At 43.7% G+C, this 26,926-nt stretch overlaps 1 protein-coding gene across 2 annotated transcripts in view; it reads right to left on the reverse strand.

Annotated features, from left to right (window-relative positions):
- EZR (ezrin) overlaps positions 1-26,926 on the reverse strand; it is a 49,902-nt gene that overhangs the window by 15,907 nt on the left and 7,069 nt on the right. The window contains exons 2-6 of one of the 2 annotated variants that reach the window (XM_011219561.3): positions 9,893-9,976; positions 3,817-3,912; positions 2,628-2,902; positions 1,911-1,994; positions 898-1,044 (exon numbers count right to left, since the gene is read on the reverse strand). In XM_011219561.3, the coding sequence (XP_011217863.2) occupies positions 898-1,044; positions 1,911-1,994; positions 2,628-2,902; positions 3,817-3,912; positions 9,893-9,976 (686 nt within the window). Of the gene's footprint in view, positions 1-897; positions 1,045-1,910; positions 1,995-2,627; positions 2,903-3,816; positions 3,913-9,892; positions 9,977-26,926 lie in introns of those variants that run through there. The other variant, XM_034669399.1, reaches the window with a different exon arrangement.

Here is a 26,926-nt window from a genome sequence, read left to right on the forward strand (position 1 = left end):
GGAAAGACAACACATGCTGAAATTGAAGGCAGATTCTCTGTGACACATCGTCTGTCACAAGTGGTGGCACACCCTTCACGAAGGCCAGAGAGACGGTTTTTGGGAGTCTGAGAGCACTAACATTGGAGAGGAGGGGCAATGGGAGGAAATGTGGGAGAGCCATCACTCCAAGGCACAGGGAATCACCATGGAAAACTTGTCCTCACTGAATGAGAATGGTCTTTCACCCTGTGTATCTAGCTCACTGGCAGAAAACAGGCACATTTGCAGTGTTTGTAAGCACAGGGACAGGCAAAAGCAGCCAGCAGGGCCTGGCTTGCTCTCCACTGCTCTTGCAGACCTTACCCAACATACATACACATACACATACACACACACACACACACACACCCCTAACACGTGGCCATTAGACACCTCTCACAGGTTCAGAGGATTCAGCTAAACTGTCTGTGCATAAGCCACTGTTTACAGAACCTTAAGGTCTCTGATAGCACTGTAACTATTCTTGGTTGGATTAGCACAAACTTTAAGCCACCAGCATGGGAGGGCTGCCTGGGTGGTATCTGTGGGTGTGCTGGTGCCTATAGGCGGCTGGTGGCAAGGCCTCAGCGGGAGGGCAGGGGAGGCCTTCCTGCAGCTCTGGTCTGTGGGGTCACTGGTCAGTACGTGGCACTGTGCTAGTGGACAGGCTATGGTGACAGGAGAGAAACAGCGCACACCTTGAGCCAACCTCCGACAAAACGTGGCCGCATCACAGTTGAAGAGCCCTTGAAGATTCACATGCTGGGCCAGCAAGCCACCAGAGAAATACTTCAAAATAAACCACGTGCATGGTGGCCATTTTCTCCCTTGTTTCCAACCCCAACCCCCCACCGAGAATTATGAAGATCAACTCACTTATCTTCTTTCTCATAAATATTTAGTCCAAGGGCATCAACTCCAAGCCAAAGGTCTGTTCCTTTCTTATTTTTTATCTCAAAATAGTTGATTCCATACATTTCCAGGTCCTGAGCAATCTTGAGATACTCCAACATGGCACTATCTCTAACGGGGAGAGCAAACAAGAACACGGTCATTCGTGCGTGCTGTACCTTGAACCGTAAAACCGCTCCCCTATCTCCACAGGCAGATCCGGCAGATGGGCTGACAGCTATGGCTTCGTTGCTGTCCCTCTGTTGGCCATTCACACCTGGGCCCTGAGCTGTCCTAGACGCTGACCACTGATGTACTTCAGACCTTCTGGAAGAACAACTGACTCACGCTGGTTTCTCTGGACACAGACGATCTTTCTTTTAGACTGCCCGGGAAGGCAGTCTCTCCTGCCCACAAGCTTTCCCGCTTCACTAGCAGCCACCACGCAGGCCTTGAGCTCTTTCCCTCCACAAAAGATGCTCCGGACAGATGAGAGCCGGACGCAATGTCTGTGAGGCCCAAACTGTAAATGAACTTCCGAGGCTGGGGGGATACACAGAACTGCTGCTAATGCCAGGTGAGGACTCTAGGGCAACAGAGAACCTGGCCATTTCTTACACCAGCAGCCACATGTCACATCATGTTCCTCCTTCATGCCTCCTTTGTGCTTCTTTAAGAGCAAGTGTTTCCTGCATGGGATCAATTTCTTCCCACTGTGAACAATGCTCCTGCCCCCTTGACTAAAACAAAGTGTTTTAGACACAAGACCGTCTCTCCTCTAAAACAAACAAGGGAGAAGTCTTCAGGGCCTGAGGCTTAAACTAAACTGCTTCTTACCCCCATGCATGAATACCTGGCTTTATTTAAGAAAAACCTTCTGTGCAACTGTTACCTTTCACGGCTCTGCCGCACTTGGGGCAGCTAACCACCCTGAGGACCCTATCTGGAGTCAATGCCAAGGCAACACGTTGGAGAGGCAGGAGCCAGCCAGCACTCACTTGAGCATCCCGCGGTGCTCGGCATGCCACACCTGGATCCGGTCCTCCCACTGGTCCCTGGTGAGCTTGTGCTGGTCCATGACTCTGGATTGCAAAGGAAGAAGGCACAGGACGGTCACCACAAAGGGCCATGAGAGGCAAGCAGCGGGCCATTACCCACCTGCAAACCTTGAGTTTTCTTTCAAATAAAACCACCACAAAGAGGGTTTCTACTTCCTAATATGCAGCATTTGGGACAATCAGCAACTTGAAAGATTTAGAATCTAGAATGAGACATATCCAGTCTTACTGGAGAAATTATAAAAAGGTATTTTTTATTTTAAGGGGACTCTTCTTCCAAAAGGGGTAATTTATATGACCATTAGTGAATAAAAACAGATTTAATGGGGCCAAATCATTATACACTAGGGAAAGCTAAGTTTGACTGTGTATATAACACAGTCGCTCTTCGTTCCGTGAAGAACAGTCCCCCTTCCTGCTACGTTTATCACAGACCCACTACAGGCGGATCAGTGCCTGAGGGGAAGGCTATGGTAGGTCAGTAGCTACCCAAGGCCAGAGCATACGCTAGCAAGCACACAGATTAGGAACTTCTAGAGTCCCAGCCTCAAGGAGCACTTACCCTTGTGCTTGCTGACTGCTTCTGCTAACACATACCACAAGCCCTTCAAGGATGCAACCAGTGCTCTCATCCAGGCCCGGTCATCCCTTGCTCACCTTTGGGGGATCAGCCGCTCAGAGCTGAGGTACCCAGACTTGTGCGTGTCTTTGTTATAGTCTCCAAACTTGGCCTGGACCGCATAGGAGCCCAGGAGCACCGCCGTCTCAGGAGGGCAGTAAATCTCATCACTGAGAATCCCCTCCTTCACTTGGAGGAAGAAAAGCTTCTGCGTGATGTCCTGGATGAGCTCCTCAGACACATCTTCGGGGTAGAACTTGGCCCGGAACTTGAATTGAAGTGGATTCTCCTTTCTGACCTCCTGTGCCGACACCTGGACAACAGAAACCAAATGCCATTCGCAAGCCCGGAGGACAAGACCTGCCTTCCCGAACACAGTTTCTAACCACTGGTTCAAAAGGGTCCTGCAGGCCAGTTTTCTGAAGATTACCTTTACTCTGAAAGTCACCTTTCACCACATAAGACCAAAACAGGCCAGTTAAAGTCCTATTACCCTCCCACACTTAGCTGGAAGTCCAGCAGCAGCCAGTTAGTGACCCACCAAGCCACTAGTATGGGCCACTAACTACTGGGGAGATGCTCCCAATTCCAGAGAGCTCAAATTTAGAAGCTGCCTGCCTAGTGACCTGTGAGCCTGGCATCTGTCCCCATGGCCAGTCAAGCTGTAGGCCATGGAACTTACATTTAAAAACTACTCCTGTTTCCTCTCTTCCCGTCCCTAATTGCCCCCAGACTTACTATAGTAATATGGGAGGACGACACCGGTTTGTTTTGGAAAAGGGACATTTTCAAAATTGTGTGGAGAAAACACATTTAAGCTTATTGCTTTTCTTTACAGTTGTTAATGGAATTATTCAGTCTTTGGAGTTGGAAGATAATCTATCACAGGTTCAAACAAAGCAATAACAGGTTCTTACAAAACAGTGAATGATTCATGGTTTATAAGATTAACAATCTCATTGGGGAAAAAGAAACTAAGGTCAACTAAAAGCTGCAATTAACCATCATATGCCCCAATGAGTGAGCAGTAAGGAGAAATGCCAGGATCTAATTTCCAACCAATATCCCCCATTTACTGGAAACCTGCAATCTTTTTTTGTCTATAAAAACTTTTACACAAATAACAAGAGAAAAAAACAAAAGACAGAGCGAGGTGCTCCAGTTTTGAAGTTAACAGAGCAGACCAACAATCAAACGACAGCCTGTAAATAGTTAACTCTGACTTACCTTTTTATCAAGTTTCAACCAGGTAGGAAATCCTTTATTATCCACATACTGGAGGCCAAAGTACCACACTTCCCGAAGGCCAATGGTCTTAACCACCTGTGTGAGAGAGACAGTGGGGCAGGGGCTGAAGCAGCCAGGAGAGCAAGGTGCTGGCCACTCAGTCACACCGTGCATGCCTCCCCTACACCACCCCCGCAGGAATCCCAACCTGTTACTAACAGAGAACTATTCCCCCAGAGCCGCGAAGAGTTTATTTTTAACATACACCTGAGCAGATTCAGGATTAACTTTGAATCTCAGAAAACCTCAAGATCTTATAAATTGTCACCCCTACTCCTCTGTACTCCATTAGCCTTCCTGAGTAAAGACAAGCAGCTGAGTTAGCGTGTGCACACCATCGGGCACCACCCAGGGGACATCAGGGAAAGTGTGCGTCCCAGGTGTGAATGTCTGTCAGGTGTGCCCACGTGAAAAAGGGGTTCAAAGTCACCAAGTGAAGCAATGCAACACCTGGGTATCTGGTTGCCTGTCCCCGCTTCTCAGTCATTTGGCCCAGGCCTCTGCTTAACTAGGAAGAGGGAAATAGCAGTCCCTGGAAAGGTGGGCGACAGACGGTGGTGGCAAGCTTCCAAGGAAAGCAGGGAGATGAGGGAGTTATGCTTCACACATGCCAAGGAGTGACTTAACATTCTTCCAACCTTCAGAAATTTGAAATTCTGATGCAGGAAGGTAGAATTAACCCTAGGTGATAGCAAGGGGTTTGTATTTTTAAAATTCTCCTCAGGGTCACCTGGGTGGCTCAACTGGTTGGGTGTCCTTGACTTCAGTTGGTGTTGGGTTCTCAGGCCACGTTGGGCTCTGCGCTTAGCGGGGAATCTGAGATTCTCTCTCCCTCTGCCCCTTCCCTGCTCGTGTAAGCGTGTGCGTGCATTCTCTCTCTCAACTACATGAATAAATCTTTAAAATAAATAAATAATAAAATTCTCCACAGTATTAGAGAAAGTCTCCTGTGGTCCACTACAGACAGAATCCCACATTGGTTATTCTTATGTCTTCAAAACAGAAAAGCAACCTGCTGAGGACACTTGTTAGACATCATCACAACCGAGTCCCAGAGCTTTGCTGCACAGTTTAAATCCCATGACATACAATGCTAAGCCTTTATAAAAAGGTTACCATTCTTCAAATACATGGCTTCTATCACATTTAAAGGGAAAGAGGTTTGAACACATGAGAAATGACAAAATAGGTATCTGGAGCATTTGCTTAAAATGAAATCTGAAATTCCAGATAAACTCCTGCTCTGAGCCTGTTTTCTCATCTACTGGGGGACCAGATGCTTGCTGGAGCTCCAGGAGCCTGTTGACCATATGCCAAAGACGGGCCTGTTCATTGGCTCCCTCACCCCCCCAAAGAGGGGAGGCAGGGCTCCATCATGGGATGATGGGGAAGAACTTGGGACTCTTCTGTGCTAACTCCTAAGCCTCTTGCGAACCCCACCTAGGTCTTGTTAGGGCAGCTGATATGAAGATCAGGTTTTCTGTATCCAATCCTGCTAATTTCTCACTACCTATAAACCTCCATCTCAACATCTGGATATAAAACCTGCCTTGCCTTCTTCCTCTTTAGGTTGTTTCAAAGCTGTACAAGAAAGCCCCACATACATAAGCAATCTAGTCCTGCACTCCATCCACTGAACTGTAGCCTTAGCCTAGGTCCTAACCAGTTTGAAATGATTTCCTGCCTGCTTGACTCCCCTCCCCATCCCAGGCAAACCCTTGCTGATCTCCATGGCCACAGCACAGCCGCCTCTTCTCCCTCCACTATGATGTGGCCAGCCCCCTTCACGAAGCAGATCACAGACCCCAGAAACACGCCATGGACATAAGCCAGGGCTCTGACTCACTAAGTGAAAAGCGTGTCCCTGGGTGCCCCAATCTGCCAAATATCTCTGTGGCATCTTCCATCTCATTCCAGAATGACTGTCTGCAGCGTGTTTCAAAGCGTTACTTCTATTCCTACGACTTCCTCGAAACGGCACAACTGAATTAACCTGCTTTCCTTCAGTCCATTCTAAAAATCAATGCTTAAGTCTGCAAAAACGCACCTCACCATTCCCTCCAATGTCCTTAGCTTACCCTAAAGCTGATATACATCATGGAAGCAGAATATGAACAGGTGTGGGGTCTATTCCTTTAGCTCTGTCTCAGCGGTGTTTTAAATGACAGTTTTGGAAAGGAAAATGCAGGGACAGGTCTACTCAGCTCAATCTCAAGTGACAGCTGGAACATATGCTTTGATGATGGAAACAATGGGCACACTGAGTCACAACCTTCTCACCATCTCAGGAACTATGGTAGCAGAAAGGCACTGCTCAGGCCCTCCATCAGATCCCTGGAATCTAGGCGCAGATAAAGCAAGAGCATTGGAGTGGAGTTGGGCCAGTTACTGCGTAAGAGACTGTAGTAACTCATGGGGTCGGGAGAAGGATTCGGACTAACTCACCTCTAAAGTCTCTTTCAACCCATCCATTTAAGGACCATTATTTAGTGACTGCTAGTTTGGCCTATGAACAACCTTCCCAGACCTAGAAGGTCATCAGGTAAGCAACAGAGAAAAGGACACAGACTCTAAAGACATTAAGAAGAAAATATGCCCAGCCTGGTTGGGGTGTGGGGAAGGAGCCCCAGAAAGCACCCAGGGCATCCACTGAGAACTGTCCTGACCACCCACACACAGGAAGGTGGGATATTCTCTGTGTCACGTGCTACCTTGGAAGGACATGGAAGGATCAACAAACAGATCTTCAAAAAGACAAGTGTAAGCAGGGTTGGACACTGTGAAGCCAACCCCTGCCCTGGCCCTAACAAGCTATAGAACCTTGGGCAATTCTCTTCTCTCTCTGGGCCTTGATGTCCTCACTTATGACATACAGACTTAGCCGTTTCTAGGTCTGCTCTAGCCTTAATGTTCTCAGATTATGTGTTATTTTTCATGATAAGTAGACCAAACTGTAAAGAAACTAAACGTGAACTGTCAGAGAGCTTTGTGATCCAGGTCTTATGGCTGAAGACGGGGTTCAGGATCTTCCTGTCTTCCACTACTTCCCTTCCCAGTAGCTGACCGGTGGTGGAATCTCACTACTTGTCTTGGGAGGCTGGCAGAGATTCAGGCAGGAAACATGAACTTGGGAAGAGAGAGGTCAAAGTGGGATGTGGCCCTGCTTTTGTTTAGCACACGGATGAAGGGGCTTGACTTTCTGGGGTGGGGAATAGTGACAGGTGCTTGAATAGGATCGTTGATGGGACTAATGAGCTTTGGAATAATTTAGATACAGAGCTTATCAAAACTTGGCATGTTTATGTGGTTACTACTTTTTAAATAAACTACATCTACTGATTGAGTTCAGGGTCCATTTTTTGTACAGCTCCATGCAACTGATAAGCAGATAATCTATAATTAGAAAAATACCTGGCTTAAAACAATCCGAACATCAAACCAGATATAATTATTTAGCATTTAGGAACATGTAGAGTTCTATCAACATGGCACCCTGGATCAAGAAGTGGAGACAATCCTGTGCAGCATGCAGCTCTGTGCCTAGCACACAAGTATGCAGTTAAAAATGTCTGTAGAACTGAACGACTGAGTGGAGTATCTGAAAGACAGGGCAGGCCTCTCCCACTCTCTCCATTCCCTCCCCTCTTCCCAGGGACCACAAGGAAACAGACAAGGATCTTCTAAGAGATAGCGGTCTATCTTGCAGAAGTACTTCTGATGGCCTCTTCACAGTTTCTGAGAAGCAAACACGTGGATGGAATAAGGCAGACGGAGGCAAGGGCAGCTATATGGCTGCGACATCAAAACTATAAACCAACCTAACCTCTCTGCTCTAAAAACTGCTTGAGGAAAGCCCAGCACTCATTTATAGACAAGAACTCTGGGGTGACCGAGGGGCTCCTACTCATCCCTGTTCTAACCACTGACCCACATGGCACTCAGCTGGCTCCATTTAACTTACTTCCGGATCATCTTTCAGGAGAAACCTTTATTTTATTTTATTTAATGATTTTTTATTATATTATGTTAGTCACCATACAGTACATCCCCGGCTTCCAATGTAAAGCTCGATGATTCATTAGTTGCGTAGAACACCCAGTGTACCATGCAATACGTGCCCTACTTACTACCCATCACCAGTCTATCCCATTCCCCCACCCCCCTCCCCTCTGAGGCCCCGTTTCTCATAGTCCATAGTCTCTCATGTTTCATTCCCCCCCCCCTTTTTTTTTTAAAGATTTTATTTATTTATTCATTCGACAGAGATAGAGACAGCCAGCAAGAGAGGGAACACAAGCAGGGGGAGTGGGAGAGGAAGAAGCAGGCTCATAGCCGAAGAGCCTGATGTGGGGCTTGATCCCAGAACGCCAGGATCACGCCCTGAGCCGAAGGCAGACGCTTAACCGCTGTGCCACCCAGGCGCCCCTTCATTCCCCCTTCTGATTACCCCCCCTTTCTTTATCCCTTTCTTCCCCTACCCATCTTCCTAGTTCTTATGTTCCATAGATGTGAGAGAAATCATATAATAGTGGTCTTTCTCTGCTTGACTTATTTCACTTAGCATTATCTCCTCCAGTGCCGTCCATGTTGCAGCAAATGTTGAGAATTCGTTCTTTCTGATAGATGAGTAATATTCCATTGTATATATGGACCACAACTTCTTAATCCAGTCATCTGTTGAAGGGCATCTCGGCTCCTTCCACGATTTAGCTATTGTGGACAATGCTGCTATGAACATTGGGGTGCATATGGCCCTTCTCTTCACTACGTCTGTATCTTTGGGGTAAACACCCAGTAGTGCAATGGCTGGGTCATAGGGTAGCTCAATTTTTAACTTTTTAAGGGGACCTCCACACTGTTTTCCAGAGTGGCTGTACCAACTTGCATTCCCACCAACAATGTAGGAGGGATCCCCTTTCTCAGGAGAAACCTTTAGATTTTTGCCCCAAGTCCAGCCTCACCCAGAGCAGTAAATGCCTTTATCCATACTGGATAAGAGCCAGGGATGACCTCATCATGGCAGCACAGGGAGAGCTGAGAAGGTGTCCCCGCCTACTGCAGAAGCCTGGAGTGCACACAGCAGCACCAGTGCTGGCTCCTGGGGCTACTGCACAGAGCTGACCCAGCACTTGGGTGGATTAACCTATTGGGCACTCACTTTGCGGGATAAGAAGGAGGTATCATCAAGCATGGGAGGGAATCACTGATACCTTCTAAATTTGCTGGAATTTTACCTCCCACATTTCCCAATCAGCACCCACTCCCATTTCTGGGTTTGATGCTAGGGTACAGAACATCACCTCTCCTATCAGCAGGGCCTCTCAGGGAGTCAGGCTATAGCTCAAGGGACTTGTAAACTCATGTCTACTCCTGTTGCCTTCTTGGATCCTTGGCCCCAGAGCAGAATTTATTAAACTCAGAGAAGCAGATCTTGCTCTAAAACTTGGAACTGTTCCATGGAAAAGTTATCACAGCTTTCCTGGTGCCTCACGATTATCAAAACTCTGCATTCACCTTCAGGTCTCAGAAGAAATACTCAGGAATGTAGATGTGCTGTTGCCCAGCTCATGGAATGGCATCTGCTGACACCTGAGTTGAGTTCACAGATCCTGCAGTTGGGCATGGAACTTATGGCCTGCTCAGTTCCAGTCGGGCCCTCAGGCAGTGTCTGGCCCTCACCGCACCCTGACCTGCCAACCAGATGGCAGGAGATGGCTGGGGTGACTATGAAGGGGTGACCATGAAGACCCCTGTGGGTGAGGGGATGGGAACCAGAGCTTTTAGATGGGTCACTGTGCTAAGACTTCAGAGTATTCCCTAAATTTCCTCTCACAGGGCTGTGAACACTCTACTTCTGCAGAGTGTTTACAACAGTGTGAACCCCCTGGAAGGAGGGGAAAATGTCCTCCTCTACAAAGAGAAGTTAAGCAGCAAACCAATACACTCAGCAAAATTATTCAGATTTGCAAGAACATTTTTCCTAAATGGGAACTCTCTCCTAAGCTCGGAGACCAACCTGATCAAAAAGCTGTTTTCCTGTTGTATTTGGCTGAATGGCGAACTCCAGCTCCGCATCCATGGTGGTAACTCGGACATTGATCTAAAAAACAGAACAAAATGAATTATACTTAACTTAGTGTTCCTTTCTCGCAATAATCTGAGCCTTCTGCAAAAATGCAAACCTACTTAGCAACACCCAAGAGTAAATTCCTCACTGACATCCATTCTCATGCTGTCACAACGCACACATGCACACGGTCATGCACTGAAGCCAACGGTAGATAGCTGGTGAGTCTCAGCACTGCACACAGTTTGGACTCACAGGTATGCCCTCTTTGCTTTAATAAAGCACGTTCACACTTGAGTCTAGGCTGTTTTTCTACAAAACTACTTTGATAACCATTAACATATTTTTCCATGCTCGTACTAACCCTCATGACAGCCAAGGAAGGCATCAGTGACTGGGGTGGTGAGCCTCCTCAAAAATTCAGACCAAGGCAGTAAGTGAAGGGAGGAGAGAAGGTGCAACATATCAGCGTATTTAGAAACACTGGAAACTAAACAGTGGAAAGAAATGGTCAGATGACTGAAGACCCATCAAAGAGAATATCCTTGCAGTAATTTAAAATGTCGATTATGAAGATGGTAGAAACATGGAAAACTGCTTCAGGAATGAAAGACATGACAAGCAAAATGGTACACACCCCCTCACAGGAAACCTGTGAGAGCCTCTAGGCAGAGGACGGAAGTAAAATGGGAGGATGGACCTATCATGGGATGGTCAGGTCACAAGGAACTGAAGTGGGGTGAGAAGGGGCCTTAAAAAAAGTCTCTAATTCCCATCGAGTTTGTTTAAAAAATTCACTTCAAGGTAGTTTTCAAATTTATCACTTAAGACTCAAATTTACTAGCATATGAAAAACAGACACATTTACTTTGTATCACTGTCCCAAACGAAAACACCATAGCCACTAAGCTTAAGAAATGTTTGCTTTTCACCATTTTTCAAGTGAATTATGTAAGTAGTTGGATAGACATATACCCTAAATTCTTCCTGCCTTGAATGTAAATATCACAAGGACACAGTAACAGGACTAAGACTTAGCTGACAGAGGTCCAAATCTCCAGCCAGCGCAAGACACACATTCAGCACCCACACTAGTTCTCACTCTAGGAACAGAACACGCCTTCATGGATTGTTTCTTCTAACCCTCAAGACTGACAACTAAGAGATACTTTGACACAAATCTATCTTTTAAAGGTTCTCTGGCTGACAGTAAAGAGAAATGAGGTATAATTTTCCAGGATTTCAAGAAAAGTCTCTCCTCCAATTTCAAGTTTACAAAGATGAGGCAGCAGTAATTTATTTAAAAAAAAAAATCACAAAGTGGCTGTTATGAAGCATAAAAGATAAACAGCTTTCTCAATTATGGTTCCAAATGCACAATATTAGAGATGGAAAAGCAGCTCCAAAGTAAAATATTCCAGGAAGCAAATGCAGCTCCAATTATATACTCATAAGCCCCCAACGACACATCACACCCAAAACTAAGGTGGAGGGGGTGTGTCAACAATTACAGGGCCTTAGATATGCTTTGCTGATTAACTGATTGCAAACTGATTAACAGGAATATAGAAAAAACTATTCTAAGGTTTGAATCAGGTTCACATTTGACTCAAAGTGGACACAACTCTTTGAAAAGGCAAATAAGATGGATGTAGCATGCCAGTAGTCCGTAGAAAGTAAATTTCTTAAACATTAAATACAAGAAGGTTTGCCTAACCTCTACGAACTACACCTGCCACCACAAAGACCTAATCTGCCATCTACTGCTCCTACATGGTCAATCTGCCCAGTTTTAGTTGGTCTCATCTTTCCAGAGAACTCTTTCTGTGAGCCCCAACACCCACAGGCTATCATGAAGCCTGGTATATGACCTCAAACAAAGATAGCAAGCCTGATGATCAGGTTAAGTTTTTCTGGCACTGCAATAACAAACAAAACTGGGTCAAAGAATAGGAAATAGGTTTTTCTCCGTTGTCTGATCCCTTGGCCCTGTCAAAAGGAGTAATTCCCATTTGGGGACACATCAGAATTTTTCTCATTTTCAAAAATGCCCCTAAAATCAAAAGTTGATTTTTATCAATATATGTGTATATTCACATACAGTGTGTGCTCTACAACCCTGAGCTAAGAGGCTGAGATGAGAGAACTCACGAACCTCAACAACACGTGGGAGAACGGTACACTGGCGACCCACGTCTGAGCTGCTGGGCGTCATGGGCGTGCACACTCCTGGACTAGTCACTACCCTCACTAGTGTTTCTCACCAGGGGCACGACTGGCACTCTGGGCACAGGCATTCCTTCTGCAAACTATCTCAAGTGCACCCGAGGCCACCTACTAAACACAGGTGTCCTCAGTCGCCAGGGGAATCTAAAAGTGCCCCTCACCATTTCCACATGCTCTGTGAGAAGGGAGGTTGCCACCCAGACTAAGGACCAAAGCAGGGCACTTCTGCATCAGAAACAGGTTAGAGTTCCAGGTTTATAAAGCTTGTGAAGATTATTTTCAATGTTATAGATCTTTAATAATGAAATACAGCACAAACTTGTATCAAAATTTAAAATTAAGCATTTAGTCAGATGACAGGACCATTTATATACATATTTTGGTCCACTTATCCAGGGGCTTTAAAAGAAATCAGATTTTAGCAATTAAGAATCAGAAATTTAGCAATCAGAAAAAATCAGAACTTAGCAATATCTAAATCCCAACTGTTTCGTGAGAGTGAGAGAGAGAGAGAGCGAGCGCACACACTCATGTGAGCTAATAGGGTGGGGAGGGGCAGAGAGGGAAAGGGAGGATCTTAAGCAGGCTCCTCCCCCAAAGCAGAGACCTGAGCCAAAATCAAGAGTCCGACACTTTAACCAACTAAGCCGCTCAGGCACCCACAACTCTCTTTTTATCTTTGTCTTGAGTTTCCATGGTAAGCAATTGTTTTTAGAACCTTGATGGAAGCCGATGCTCCTATCTGCAATGGTGCCACAGAAATAAAGGGGGCCTGTATGGTCCTGCACGATAAATGTGAGGATGGTCCCACCAAAAAAACAGAGGTCGACAGGCTTAAAACATATCCGAAACCCACCCCCCCACACACACACCCAAACCATGTGCAAAGGCTGGGAGAAAGAATGCGTGTTTTGCAATTTTTGTTGTGTTGGTAATTACCCCCCATCATACTTCTTATCAAAGGCAACATTTGCTGAAGGCAACAAAATCCCACAGTGGTATGTGGTACAGGTGTGTATATAGAACATGCAGTTAGTCATGAAAACCGAACCCCAAAAGGCAGTGCTTCTCTCGGGCCTGACAAAATACTGAAAACCTTTTAAACATTCTGCTTTGTTTGGGGATGATGGTGGTGATTGAAGTTTAGTTTTGCGCATGTACCCCCCCCCCAACACACCATGCGGCTGAGAATGTAGATGGTAGTTTAATCCAGGTCTCCTCCACATGCTACCCCCACTGAAGCTAAGGGACAAAGCCATACTGAAAGCTCTAAAATGTTAAACATAGAAGGAACCAGACTTAATTGTACCCCACCATGTGTAACGGGAATTCATAAATAAATTAGATAATGGAGTTAACAACAGGTTTTTAAACTCCACAGATTAAAAATAATGAGGTCTTCCTCCTGCTAGATACTACGTCAGATTTTAGAACAAGGACTTGCCTTAGACCCAAGTCAAAACACATTAAATGAAGATGCCTGAACCCATGCAGGGAAAGGAGGTTTGAGTATAATGCCTATTTTCCACACTGGCCATATTTAGCAGAGAAACCTTTCTTCTTTTTGCCCCAGGAGCCCAGCTTAGCAGGGGAGTTGTGTTTTCATTTTAGTAAGACAGGAGAGGTTTTGACTGCTAGAGTATCAGTATATGCTCCTAGTCTGTATCTGAGAGAAATGTTTTAAAAACAAAAATCGGAATGAACTGAAGTTCTATTTCTAAACCAAGAACAAAACTGGCCAGTAAAAATTCTTAAATCTAAGCAAAATGCCTGCACGCTTTTTGTTCCTGACCATGACTACTGTTCCCCAGGTATGTGCACCGCACCTCTAGAAAAGCATAGGTTATTTGATGCGGGAATTTAACACATAAACTTATTTTTGCCTTAGTTAATGAAGTTAATGAAAACCTAATTGTAATGTTGTCTCTGTCCTGCCTCTGCTTAATCATCTACTCTTTAAAAAATTCTCTTTGCTGTTCTTACAGGTTAGCTCAGCTCAAGACTGTGACACTACAAGCCAATGAACCATAATAGCTTCATTTCACTGTTCCCTGCCTGACCCAGTTAGTGGGCACCTGGCATGCCTTTGGGTCTCACTCACTCTACAAGGACCAATCAACTACCTACTGGGTGCCCCGGGCATGGGGGGGCTGCAACAAAGGGAGTCAGACCTCCCCTGACCTTCAGTCACTTACAAGAAAGCAAATAGAGATGGGCCTCGAATAGCTCCCATTCACCATAATGGTTTCCAAATGGGCCCAACTATCAGAATCCCCAGGGCAGCCTTTCAAACAAACACCCAAGTTTCTGGGCCTTAGCCCAAGAATCTATATATTTTTGAAGACACGCAAGTAAGAACCAGCTGAATTCAGGGATCACTGAAACAAAGGCAAGAGAATGCAGCCCGGGTCCTGAGTTTGAGAGCTGGTGCTGTAGCCTGAAGACTTCCTCCCACTGGGCATCACCCCCCCTTAACTGCAACCCAAGGGTTTGGACTATAAGTTCTGAGGTACTTCTGCCTCTGAAATGCTAGGTCTAGAGTCCAACAGCACAAGGGGAGGCGTGGGGGTGCAATGAAAGCTGGAGGCGTGAGAATAGGCGGTTGACAACTCCTTCTTAGGGAAGGTGTGGATGGACTGCAAAGATTCATGAGCAAAATAGCTAACTGTGAATATTAAAAGCTGGCCAGGAGATTGTTTTCATGGGGAAAAGAAAAGCTCACACCTGTTTTCACATATCCAGGAGGGAAAATGCAACTCTCTGGCTGGACACAGAGTAGTACAGGTTTTATTGCTCCAATGCAACTGGCATCTCTTTTTCCAGTAAGAGAATGTAAAGGTGTTAAACCAGAATCTGTTTTTTAATTAAACTCAGTAACGATTTACACTTTTAAAAGAAAAATAAATCCATTGTCCCCTTTGCTTACACCCCCAAAAAACTGAGCAATCATGGGCACAGGCCTGACAGCAGGTAGGCGGCCAGGACCTGCCTCCCTAGGCATCCCAACCAATCCCTGCCCAGTGGTCCGCACCTTGAAGAAAGTCACTTCCCCTCATTTGTAAAATGAAGTGCTGTAACTGGAAACATTTTATCTGTAAGGGCTCTCCAAACTGTAACATTCTAGGACTTAAAAATTATCTGAGTGGCTTCTGACACCATCCAAGTCAGTGGCTGTGCAGTTCTCTGGAACATCATCTGACCTTCCCAGGGAGAGGGACAAAGAGGTGATACAAAGGGGGTTATTTTGAGGTCACATAAGTTAAGGTTGGTTCTGTTTCCTTTTTCTTTCTTTAACAAAGACTTCTGAGTGTTTTTGCTCTGTTAATGTCTTTGTCACGAAATCCCAGGATGCTGTCCTAGTCAGGATTCCCCGGGACCATTCTACCCACAGAAGTTTCTTCCACAGAATATCCCAAAGGACCAGTAGGGAAAACGTATTTCGGCATCTTCCCAGTTTAATTTGATCAAAATAGTATCTAAAATGCCTTCTAAGAGTCAGAGATGTGAAAAAGAGCTGACAATGAAATACTGTGTTTTACTTCTAACCCATGTGTGACTGCTGAGTTCTGCACATCCAATTACCTCCCAATTCTTTCCCTTGTTTTAGTAAATAAATCTAGTCATGCAATTTTTCCTTTCTAGAAGTGCCCGTTTCCTTCTGAGATACTTTAAAAAAAAAACAAACTTGGTTTAAGCTTACCTCTCTAATCACACTTTTTACAGAATTAACTCATACTGTACTAAAGACCAAAACAAGAAGGAAACATTCAAAAGACCAATTCCTCCACAAACTTTACAGGCAAGTAAGCGGGTATGTCTCCACAGACAAGGCAATCTGATCTCATTTTTTTTTAAAGATTTTATTTATTTATGTGACACAGAGACAGCCAGCGAGAGAGGGAACACAGCAGGGGGAGTGGGAGAGGAAGAAGCAGGCTTCCAGTGGAGGAGCCCGATGTGGGACTCGATCCCAAAACGCCGGGATCACGCCCTGAGCCGAAGGCAGACGCCTAAGGACTGTGCCACCCAGGCGACCCCTGATCTCATTTTTGTAGCCAGAATACTGCAGGGGGAAAGAAAGTTTACAGTGATTTTCCTACGTACTTAAGAAGCAGGAAAACCATTTAAAAATAGGGAAATACAAATGACTGCATTTGAATGTCTGAATTTCAGGCAGTGGATTCAGTGCTAACAGATTAGTCCCAACACTATCACACCTACATTTACTCAAAAATTAGTCTGAGTAGAACTATCCAAGCACCACCAAGATTACAGAGAGCTTGACCTTTCATAATCACTCAAAAATGTCAGCGCTGTTTTCCAACATTCCAGCCCTCTTCCAAAGGTGCCACTTCAGCAACTTCCAACAGCTTTCAAATATTTGGATAAGACAGTTCAAATACTTAGAAATGCTCTGATAGGAAGCAGATGGAGTAAACGATCTCCCATAAACGGGGGAAGGAGGGGAGTGGGACAAGGAAAAATTCTCACAACAGATAATAAATGAGTTGTAACAATTTTCTGAGATGCTATTTTGGTTTACGTAACTGAATAATTATAGAGACTATTGTATTTTGATTTTCATGTTGAGCCATTATGTGCTCTTTTTTAATAACAGCTTTGTTGAAATATACCTTACACATAATTCACCCATTTAAAACGTGCAATTCAGTGGTTTTCAGCAGAGTTATGCAACCAGCACCACTATCTAATTTTAGAACATTTCATTCCCCTAAAAGAAACCTGTGCTCATTAGCAGTCACTCCTCCCAATACTCCTCCTCCCCAGCTCTGAGAACCACCAATCTACTTTTTGTCTCCATAGATTTCTGTTCTCAACACTTCTTATAAACATGTGGCCTTTGTGACATAGCATGCTTGTGAGATTCATCCACGTTATAGCCTAGTGCTTTGTTCCTTTTTTATTGCCAAACAATATTCCACTGTATGGATACATGGCCTCTGTCTACCCATTCATCAGCTAACAGACATTTGTGTTGAATATTTTAGTAACTAGGTCCATGTTGCTTTAGTGATTGTAAAAATATGAAACAGCTGGAAAACAATGTCATTGAACTAGACTAGCCAATTTGGTATTCAAATTGATAAGAATAAAAATTCTTTAGGAGGAAACAAAGAAGAAAATGATTTATTTAAAAGAAGTAATCTCTATACCCAATTAGAGGCCCGAACCCACAACCAAGATTAAGAGTCACATGCTCCACTGACTAAGCCAGACAACTCAAAAAATTCTTAAAAACTAAAGTTCAATTTAAGTTTACTGGTTTTTTTGTTTTGTTTTGTTTTTTTGACAGAGAGACAGCCAGCAAGAGAGGGAACACAAGCACGGGGAGGGAGTAGGAGAGGAAGAAGCAGTCTCCCAGCTGAGCAGGGAGCCCGATGCGGGGCTTGATCTCAGGACCCCGGGATCACACCCTGAGCCTAAGGCAGACACTTAACGACTGAGCCACCCAGGTGTCCCTAACTTTACTGTTTTTCGTTGTAAGTGAAAATATTCTGTTTTCAGGAAGAAGGTCCCAGTTGCCAAACAAACCGATGTGAACACAGTAGAAAACACTGAATCCTACTCTCTCCCACACTTACTCTCCCGAAGCCAGCAGTACTCCAGCCACCATGAATTCTAGCTGACTCCTTCACAAATGAGGAAGAACACTGACAGCTGTCCCACCAAGATGCAGAGGTGAGAACTCAGGCTCTTGTTCAGGGTTCTCCCAAGTGAATCATGATCTTTCCCTAATTTTTAAGCAGGGGCTGAGTCTTCTGTTCCACATTTAATTTCGATGGTGCCGAGCACGTTATAGCCAGTCAGCACTCAATTTAAGTACATACATACATACACACACACACATACACATTTAATGAATACTACACCTTTATATTTTAGACTTTCCTGGATTAACATAAATGCCTCCAGAGCCCTGTCCATTGCTGCACAAAGAAACGTGGCAAAATCAGACATGTTTTATAAAGTCTGGTGTCACTTAGGAATGGTTTAGGAAATCCAGCCAGCCGCACCTTGTAACTATTCCCGGGGCCCTCAGTGCTCCTCCGGGGCAGTGGTTCCCAAACCTGAACGTGAAGAATCACCTAAAGAGCTTGCTGACACAGTGGGGCCCAGAAAATCTGACTCGGTAAGTTGGGATGGAGCCCATACTCTACAGCTCTCCCAAGCTCACAGGTAAGGCCACCCCGGGATAGCCACTGCACTCATCAGGGAAAGAGATTACTATCCTGAACACACAAAAAGCCTCATGGCCTTTTGGCAAAATTAATGCATTTATTGTCACTATTTATAATCCATTATGTGAAAACACCTTTACTAAATTTTCATTCACTAGAACTAGGGTACAGTTACAGACTTATGCTTGCATATCCCAAATACTCCATATCCCAACAGACGGACCCCTATCTGGTAGTCTCTCTGGATCCTGATCTTATGTTTAAGATAAAAATCAAGTTATTATAAACAAGACTCCAACTTGATAAATCATACCATCAGCTATGACATGCAGTGGTCATTTTTCACAATGGCTGGCTAACAAGTAACTAACTTCTGTAAAACATTACCATTAACTTAGCAAACCTTAATCAGCTTAGCACAGAAATGCAGACACGTGAATTCAGCCAAGGAAGGCAAAGTTGGAAAGCCACAACGGCAAGTGGATTTTATTTTTTAGCTCTTCTTCCATATCACCAGCCCTTTTTAGGGGGTCAAAGTGAAGGCTACTATTTAAAAGAAACTTTGTTTCTACCTATAATGTAAAATGTTTGTCTTAGTTAAATGGGCACTGCTGCTCCCAGTAACAATGTTGATATAAACAACAAAATTATACAGAAGTAGTTGCCACTGAAAATCCATTGACCATATTTTACATTGTTATAGTTTCTAATAAGCATATAATTTAGAAGATCCCAACTTTTATTCAAGAGAGACAGTCCAGAAGCCACCCTGCTGTTGTACACCATTCTTTTCAGAACAGAGGCCAAAAGGAAAACCAACATGTTGCTACTGGGAGGTATTTACCAAAACGGTAAAACAGAGAAGACAAGTAAAATAGAAACGAGTTCCTTAAAATACGATTTTGCATTAAATGGAGTAAGGCCACAGTGACCTGATACAGCACGGGCACCAACACCACGGGTCCTCAGAGCAGAGGAGGCAGGAGTCCCTACTTAAATGTGTTCCCACCAGCAGCAGCAGCCACGTGTCACCACACGCCCAGAGCAGGCTGGGCTCAAAGTTTAATATTCCAGAGATACATGTTTAAGTGCTAGCTCTTAACACCAGACTTCTTGAGGTTTATTGACCTTTCGAGAACATGGAAATAACAGTATAAATACATCTCACTAATAAGATACTGCTAATGGCGAATCTGTAGATCAGTGGATAATGACTTAACAATATTGCTATTCTTTCAAGCTCCTCTGTATCTTACATTCAAACTATATCCAATTGCATCATTTTATACACTCTTTCAAGATTAAAGAAACAGAGTGGTGGTGAACAAACTGGCTTGATTGTTAGGCACAGGAAAATTTTCAGATGCCAAAGAAAACTGGTCACCTAGCTTTGAAAATGTAAAAGTCTGGAATTAATTAGAACAAAAACAGTCAGGCAGTTCAGTAAAAATTCTGTGTATCACCATTTTGTCTGTAGCACCACAAACCACTGAAGACAGATGGGTAGAATAGATATAAAGCTCATGTTCTGATAAAGTTTTCAAACAGTTATACAAAACTAGGACAATATACTAGACTTTTATTGCCTAGTAATAGGAATAATAAAATCATCAAATGTTAGGGCTGACAAAAGTCCACTTGTAACAACTCTGATAACCAACAACTATACAGCACTTCTACAGAGGTCAAAGTGCTGACCCACAGTTCTCAGTAATTCCCATAACTTTCCTAGGAATCACGGATGGGTGGTCCCACTATTCCTGGGAATATGAAGTACTGAAAGTCACAGAGGACTGGGTGATGTTGCCGGTGGCTGTTCTATGGTCTCCTGGTGCCCATCACGCAGCTCCAGATATTCCATTCCTGGTGATGGTAGTCACTTCCCCAGCAGGACAATTTAAACTTGGCTACTTGTGGGCTGATGCTAACAGTTAATGGAAGACTGAGAATGTCCTATAGGGAGTATCTATCAAGAAACTAAGAAGCCACAACCTCAGGCTGGGTCATTATCCTTCTGGATTAAAGCAATCCAGTGCCCTCCCCTCCTATTCCTTCTAGATGGGGGTGTAAAAAAGCAGTCACTGGTCAGGGTCCACCCAGGTGAAAAGTAAGGTCATAGCCACAGAGTTCAATGACAAATGAGGCAGCTCAACTCCATTATAAACCAAGTAGCTGTAAGTCGAGCTTCTCAGTTCAGGTTAAGCACAGTCCTTAGTTTTAGGAAATGTGAGTTTATATTTTAACACAGAATCATGGGGGTGGGTATGCCAGGCCACTGCCTCCTACTCCAAGAGCGTTGTGACACCATAGGGTAGGCGCCTACCTCATATTAACAAAGAATTCAGTATCACGTTAAGGAATTTTGAAGGTAACTTAACCACAAAAGTAAACACTACATACTCCTCACCACCTTTCTTAACTCTCCTAAAATTAAATTCTCAATGTGCATCAGCCAATAATAGGGCAGGGCATTGGGGCGCCTGGGTGGCTTAGTCAGTTAAGCATCTATCTGCCTTTGGCTCAGGTCAGGCTCCCTGCTCAGTGAAGAGTCTCCTTCTCCCTCTGCCCTCCACCCTCAGGTGCTCCCAGGTGCATGTGTGCGCAAGCTCCCGCGCTCTCACAAACTCTGCCTCTCGCTCTCACAAACTCTGCCTCTCAGATAGATAGATAGATAAATAAATAACTAAAATAGGGCAGGGCATTAACATGAAAGCTGGGTCTCGGGATTTCCAAAGAACTTTGATGTTTCAGGTACATGTTATATCATTTTTATGTTATAGAAATGTACATGTTGTTAACAACTAAAGTAGTGACAAGGTCCAACTATTTTGTAGGCTGATTCTAAGTGGGTACTGCTTGGTGAGAGGGGAAAAGTAATCCTTCTCTAACCACTTTCTTTTATTTTTTTTTTTACGATTATTTATTTATTTAACAGAGAGAGCGAGCGACCACAGGCAGGGCAGGCAGGGAGACAGAGGAGAAGCAGGCTCCCCACTGAGCAGGGAGCCCAACTCAGGGACCCTGGGATCACGCCCCGAGTCAGAGGCAGATGCTTAATTGACTGAGCCACCCAGGCACCCCAACCACTTTCTTTTAAAGGCTGAGGAAACAGGCCCAGAAAGGTGTATGCAACTGCCTCAACGTCTAATAATCAGCTACTAAAAACATTTGTTTATATTTATATGGCTCTTAAATGTTATACTTAGTGTCTTCCAATATAAGTCAATGGTTTTAAATTCTGAAAACTTTGTTCCAAATTCCAGGGTGAAAATTATGTAAAAGTATATAGATATACAAGGAAGAGCCCAGATCAACAATATCCATCACAGAATTTCAGAAGCATGTAATGAAACCCCAGGTCTTTCTAAATGGCTCTTTCTGCCTCTGAAAGTAAGCCACTTCCTGCCCCCAGACCCACTTCCGGTCAGGCAGGACTGCGTACAAAAAGCCGACAAACCAGTCCTGTTTGTAGTCATTATAACCAGAGAAAATCACAACCTCAGGGTTAGAAAGGAACTTTTTCTCAGCAGCCCCATTAAAAAGGTCAGTTCCCTCTACTTGAACATGGGGCTGGGAACATTTCGTGCCGAGCCCTCGCCACTGCTCATGGGCTCAGGCTCGGCTTCTAGAAAGTGGGAACTGAGGCAGGAAGAATGCTTTCAAGACAACTGACAAATGAAAGGGTCATCACTCTCACCCAAGTTTCATCTACCTGTGTTGCAGAGGCATACTGGGGGGAGCATTTAAATCATATTCCTCATACCTACTAGCTGGGCATTTTAAAGAATGCACAGCTTTTTTGACAGTCTCTAAGTAGGGACCAACTTTACATTAGGAATAACATATATTCTACATGTAGATTTGATAATGGGCACGAAACTAGCTACCATGCTTTAGACACCTGACCTAGGAGAGGGGAAGAAACGATCAAAGAACGTCACATTCCACAAAAGAAACTCTTCCCAGAAACAGAGATGCTGTCTACACCCTTCTTTTCTCCCCACTCCAAGGTCACTTTCTCTTTAGCTAATAGGCTTGTGAAGTCTTGATTCTGTAACATGTGATTTCAGTTTTGCTAGATGTGTCATACATACTTCAGCACCAATTTAGTTCACTGAAAAGGGAGGTTAATTATATCCACAAACTTAGGATCCCATAAAAGACAAAATGGACAGGGCTAAGATGGCTATCACCTGCTGCAATGATTTTTAATTCTAGGCTCATAAAATACAGGAAATTAAAGGCCTATAGATTAGACTTCACTACCCACCTGGAATGTACTGTTTTCTTTGTAAAGTTAGAAGTCTCTGAAGGGTTCTTCCTTTCTAACCTGGTGGGGGGGAAAGCCTATCAAAGAATGGAAATGTCCAAGCAGTAAGATAAATTGTACCTTAAATCTTGTGCCGTTTCTTTGATAAATCTTTGTCCCTGGTTAAGATCACATGTGCTACTGGGGTGCCTGACTGGCTCAGTCCCTAGAGTATGCAACTCGACCTCGGGGTTGTGAGTTTGAGCCCCACGTCTGGGTGTAGAGATTTAAAAATAAAAAATCTTAAAAAAAAAAAAAATCACATGTATAGTAATATTTTGTGTTACATAACATTTCTCCTGTAATGCTGGCTTTTGCCATCTTCGAAAATAGAGAGCAAGACCCCAACAGCTTAAAAAAAAAAAAATCCGGACTGAATCAGTAAGCTTACAAAAATTCGCTTACAGAAGCAAACTTCAACGTTGAAAAGTTACTTTAAACCGCCCAAGGTTTCTGAAATTATACTAAGTTAAACAAAACAAACTCTTCTCAATTTATACTTGGTTGAGATCCAGTATGTCAGATCCAGGACGGATTACAAGTTTGAAAATAATTAGTGGGAGCGCGGGCAGGGGGCGGGGGAGGAGGGGGCACTTAACAGCCCCCTGCTCAGGCAGCTCAGGTCTCCCTCCGGTGCCCCCGTCTGCACCCCTCCCTCGCACCCATGGCCCCAGCGCCAAAGGCAAGCCAGCCTCCAAAGGGCTGCACAAAACCCCGCCCCGGAATGCCCCACGCTTTGTTATGCCCACTTCCAATTTTCAGCTCCGCAAAAGCTGCCATTGAGGCGATGACCTATTTCCAGTCAGGGCACGGGGGCACTGCATAACCACCGCCCCCCCCCACCATCGTGGGAACACAGAGTAACAGTGGAACTAGCTGGGAACAAACAGTTCTGTGTGTTTTCCAATCAACTGCATTTTGACTGGAGGTCCCCTTGAATAAAGTACGTATGTGGGAAGTGAGACGGTCCAATCTGGGGTTGTATCAGGCACTCATCTGATCAGAACACCAAGACTCTCCCAAGAAACCACGTCCACTCAGGGATCTGTGCAGAGCAGTCAGCAGGACCCGGGAGGGCTCTCAGGCTCTGGCCTGGGGCTCCAGATCCCAGGGCAGAGACGTCCCTTCCCACTTGCCCTCCCGCCACACTCAAGCGTTTGGCCATTTGGAAAATGACGGCATCTTTTCCTTTCACCCCTATAATATGCTCTTAAAAAACAAACTCTCCTTTGTAAAATCTGGAACATTCACAAAAGTAGAGAGAACAGACGCCCACCCCCACCTCGCCTGTACTTTCAGAACCCAGCTGGACGCCATTAACTTCCTAACATTCTTGATTCATCTATTTTTCCCCACCAGTTTCATATATATATATATATTTTTTTTTTGCTGGCATATTTTAGGCTGTCCTAGGATCATTTAAATGGCAAAAACTTCAGTATGTAGCCCTAAAGAACTCTGAATATGTGTATGTTATATACCCACCACACCACTATCATTTTAATACTTAAAATTCAGTCAATATTCATTTATCCCCCATTGTCTCAAAAAAATCTTTTTACAGTTGAATTGTTCAAATTGTGTCATGCCCTCTGCAGCCTTGTCATCACACAGTATTTCCAAACTGCCCTGTTTGGCCAGTTTCTTGACAAACATCAAGTTTTCCCCACCCTATCGCCCCATCTAAGTCCCACTTAAGAGTCTCACCCAAATAGCAATGTATTATGTAAGCAGGTACTTGAACAACAAGAAGCAACATCCGTAATTATTTAATCAAGGCAATGAAACATCTCAACAAAAATACTATACTAATATACATTATGCATTTTCATTAATAAGAGGTGGTTCCAATATTGTAATTATGTTCTAAACTTTTACCAAGTGATTTGTGGTTCAATTTTCTCTTTAAAAACATAATGAACATGGCCAGATCTCCTCTAAGATGTATTTTACAGGAAATCTATACATGTAGTAATGGTGCAATAGCCAAAATATTATTCAAAAAAAAAATTAATTTCCCTGAACCTCAATGCTTGAGAAATGATGGAAAAATCTACATGGGTATGGCAAATGATGACTTATCATCAAACCTATTTGAAAACAAACAAGTTCTTAGAGAAATACCTTGGGGCTCCCTGTCCAGTACAAGAGTGACTTACCAAACAACAACAAAACAGACGAAAGCAAACCACACTCTGCCCAGACATAAGGTCGCTCTGCCCAGTCGTTTAACTCTTCACCCAACAAGGAGTAAGAGGATAAAAAGTACCTCTACCTCTGGGCAAAGCCTGGATGAAAACCAACAGCAGTGCTGCTATCACTCCCTGACTTTATGTTAGGGACTTGTTCACCAGTGTGCTCCCAGGAGCTAAGAACCTGGCACACAGTAGGTACTCTATTTGTTAATGAACAAATGAATGTTAGAGAGGGATGGGGGTGATGTTCCATGTGGGAGCAAAAGGACAAGAAGGTAAATAATATTGCATTAGGCTAAGTTAGAAAAAAGAATGCCCATCACGAGACAAAAGCTTTTAATCAGATTAGAATTTAGTAGTGCAAGTAGTCCCTCTACATGTACTCCATCCTCTGGGGTGACAGAGAGTCAGGAGCTTCTGGTGCTGGGCTGTCCTGCCTGGCCTCGGCAGAACCTTTATGACAGATCCCCTGGACAGTGTTTCAGAGGTGAAGGGGCAGGCACAGGGAGGTTGAGAAGCTCGCCCTAGAATACCCTCTAAGAGACAGGCATGTTTACATACCAATAAAGCAATAATTTAATCAAGCCAATAAAACAAGAACTTTAAGTTTGTTCCTGAAGCCAGTAGTGGTGCTTTTCTTTTTTTTTTTTTTTTTAACTTTGCATCTTGCTTTATGGCCAGGAAAGAAAAAAACTCAAAAAACTCAAACAAAAAAAAAAAAGCCAAAAACAACAACAAAAAACAAAAGACCCCCACAAAAACAAACCTAAGTATCTAACACTGTTAAAGGTAGAATTAAGTTCTATTAAGTGAAATAAAGCAGGGTAGTAAAGGGTGGACAGTGAAGGGGGTTCTATTTTAGATGGAGCGGTCTAAATTAGGGATTGAATTATAAAGCCATCCAGTCAGAAATTCACACACAGACTACAGGTTGGTTAAAAGTTAATTTCAAATTGTCAGTGATAAAAAAAAAAAAACAACTCATTTATGTAACCTTCTCCTTTCAACTCAAATATCAGATACAAATTGCTTTCTTTTACCATGCACCAGAAATCTGTCATTATACAATGGCTTGGCTAGTGTGACACAAGATACTACCACTTTCTCTATAGAACAAAGACCTGCGCTAGCACTAGCCTTGTTTAAAATATTACCTCAATACCAACCATGCCTGTTCCCAGGTGATGAAAGCTTTCTGATACCTGTCCAGGCTCACAGCCTGTGATGCACCTAACACCGGCTAGCAGATTATTTGTTCTTTGATTAGAAATTTTTAAAAATTGGAATAACTGGTGTGTATCTGCTTGGAAATATTATTAGCTTAGTCATAAAATATATATGAAGATAACATATTTAACAGTAATTATTTTTATCCTAAAGCAGGGGTTCGTAAAATTTTTTTGTGATGGGCCAGATAAATATTTTAGGCTTTGGGGGCCATCTGGGTGTCTGTTGGAAATTACTGTTCTTTTGTTTTAAACAACCCTTTAAAAATGTAAAATCCATTCCTAGTTGGTAGCCCCTACAAAAACTGGTCACAGCCAGATTTGGCCTTGGCCTATACCATCCTAAAGTAAAAACAATTATTTACAATAATATCTGATGACAATTTTTTTATATAGACACTCTAAAACTGACTTTCAGGCAAAAATAGAAAAAATAGAATGTGCGAAGTGTTTTCAAAGTCAACAAAAAGGTAAGCAAAATCTGCTATACTTGCTATTACAGTTTGATCTGCAGATGAGATCTATTCCTTTCTGTTATCAATAAAAGCTGGGTCAAGGTCAGGAAATTTCCATTTTGCTTGTAAGGTTTGTTTTGTCAAATACATTACATTAAAAAGATCATTATTATGTTAATGCAGTCTTCCAGGTTCTTTGCACCAGTATCACCATTTACCTATAGGTAAGAGCCTAGAGAACGGACTGTGATTCACAATCAAAGGAAAATAGAACAGATCACTGACTGCTGTTGCCTTAAATACCCTTCTGCTCTTGTGTACTGGTGACTCCTAGGCACCTACCTACCCAAGTATCTCACTGGCTGGGAAGCC

This window comes from Ailuropoda melanoleuca, chromosome 10 (assembly GCF_002007445.2).
Source record: "Ailuropoda melanoleuca isolate Jingjing chromosome 10, ASM200744v2, whole genome shotgun sequence".
Lineage (NCBI taxonomy): Eukaryota > Metazoa > Chordata > Mammalia > Carnivora > Ursidae > Ailuropoda > Ailuropoda melanoleuca.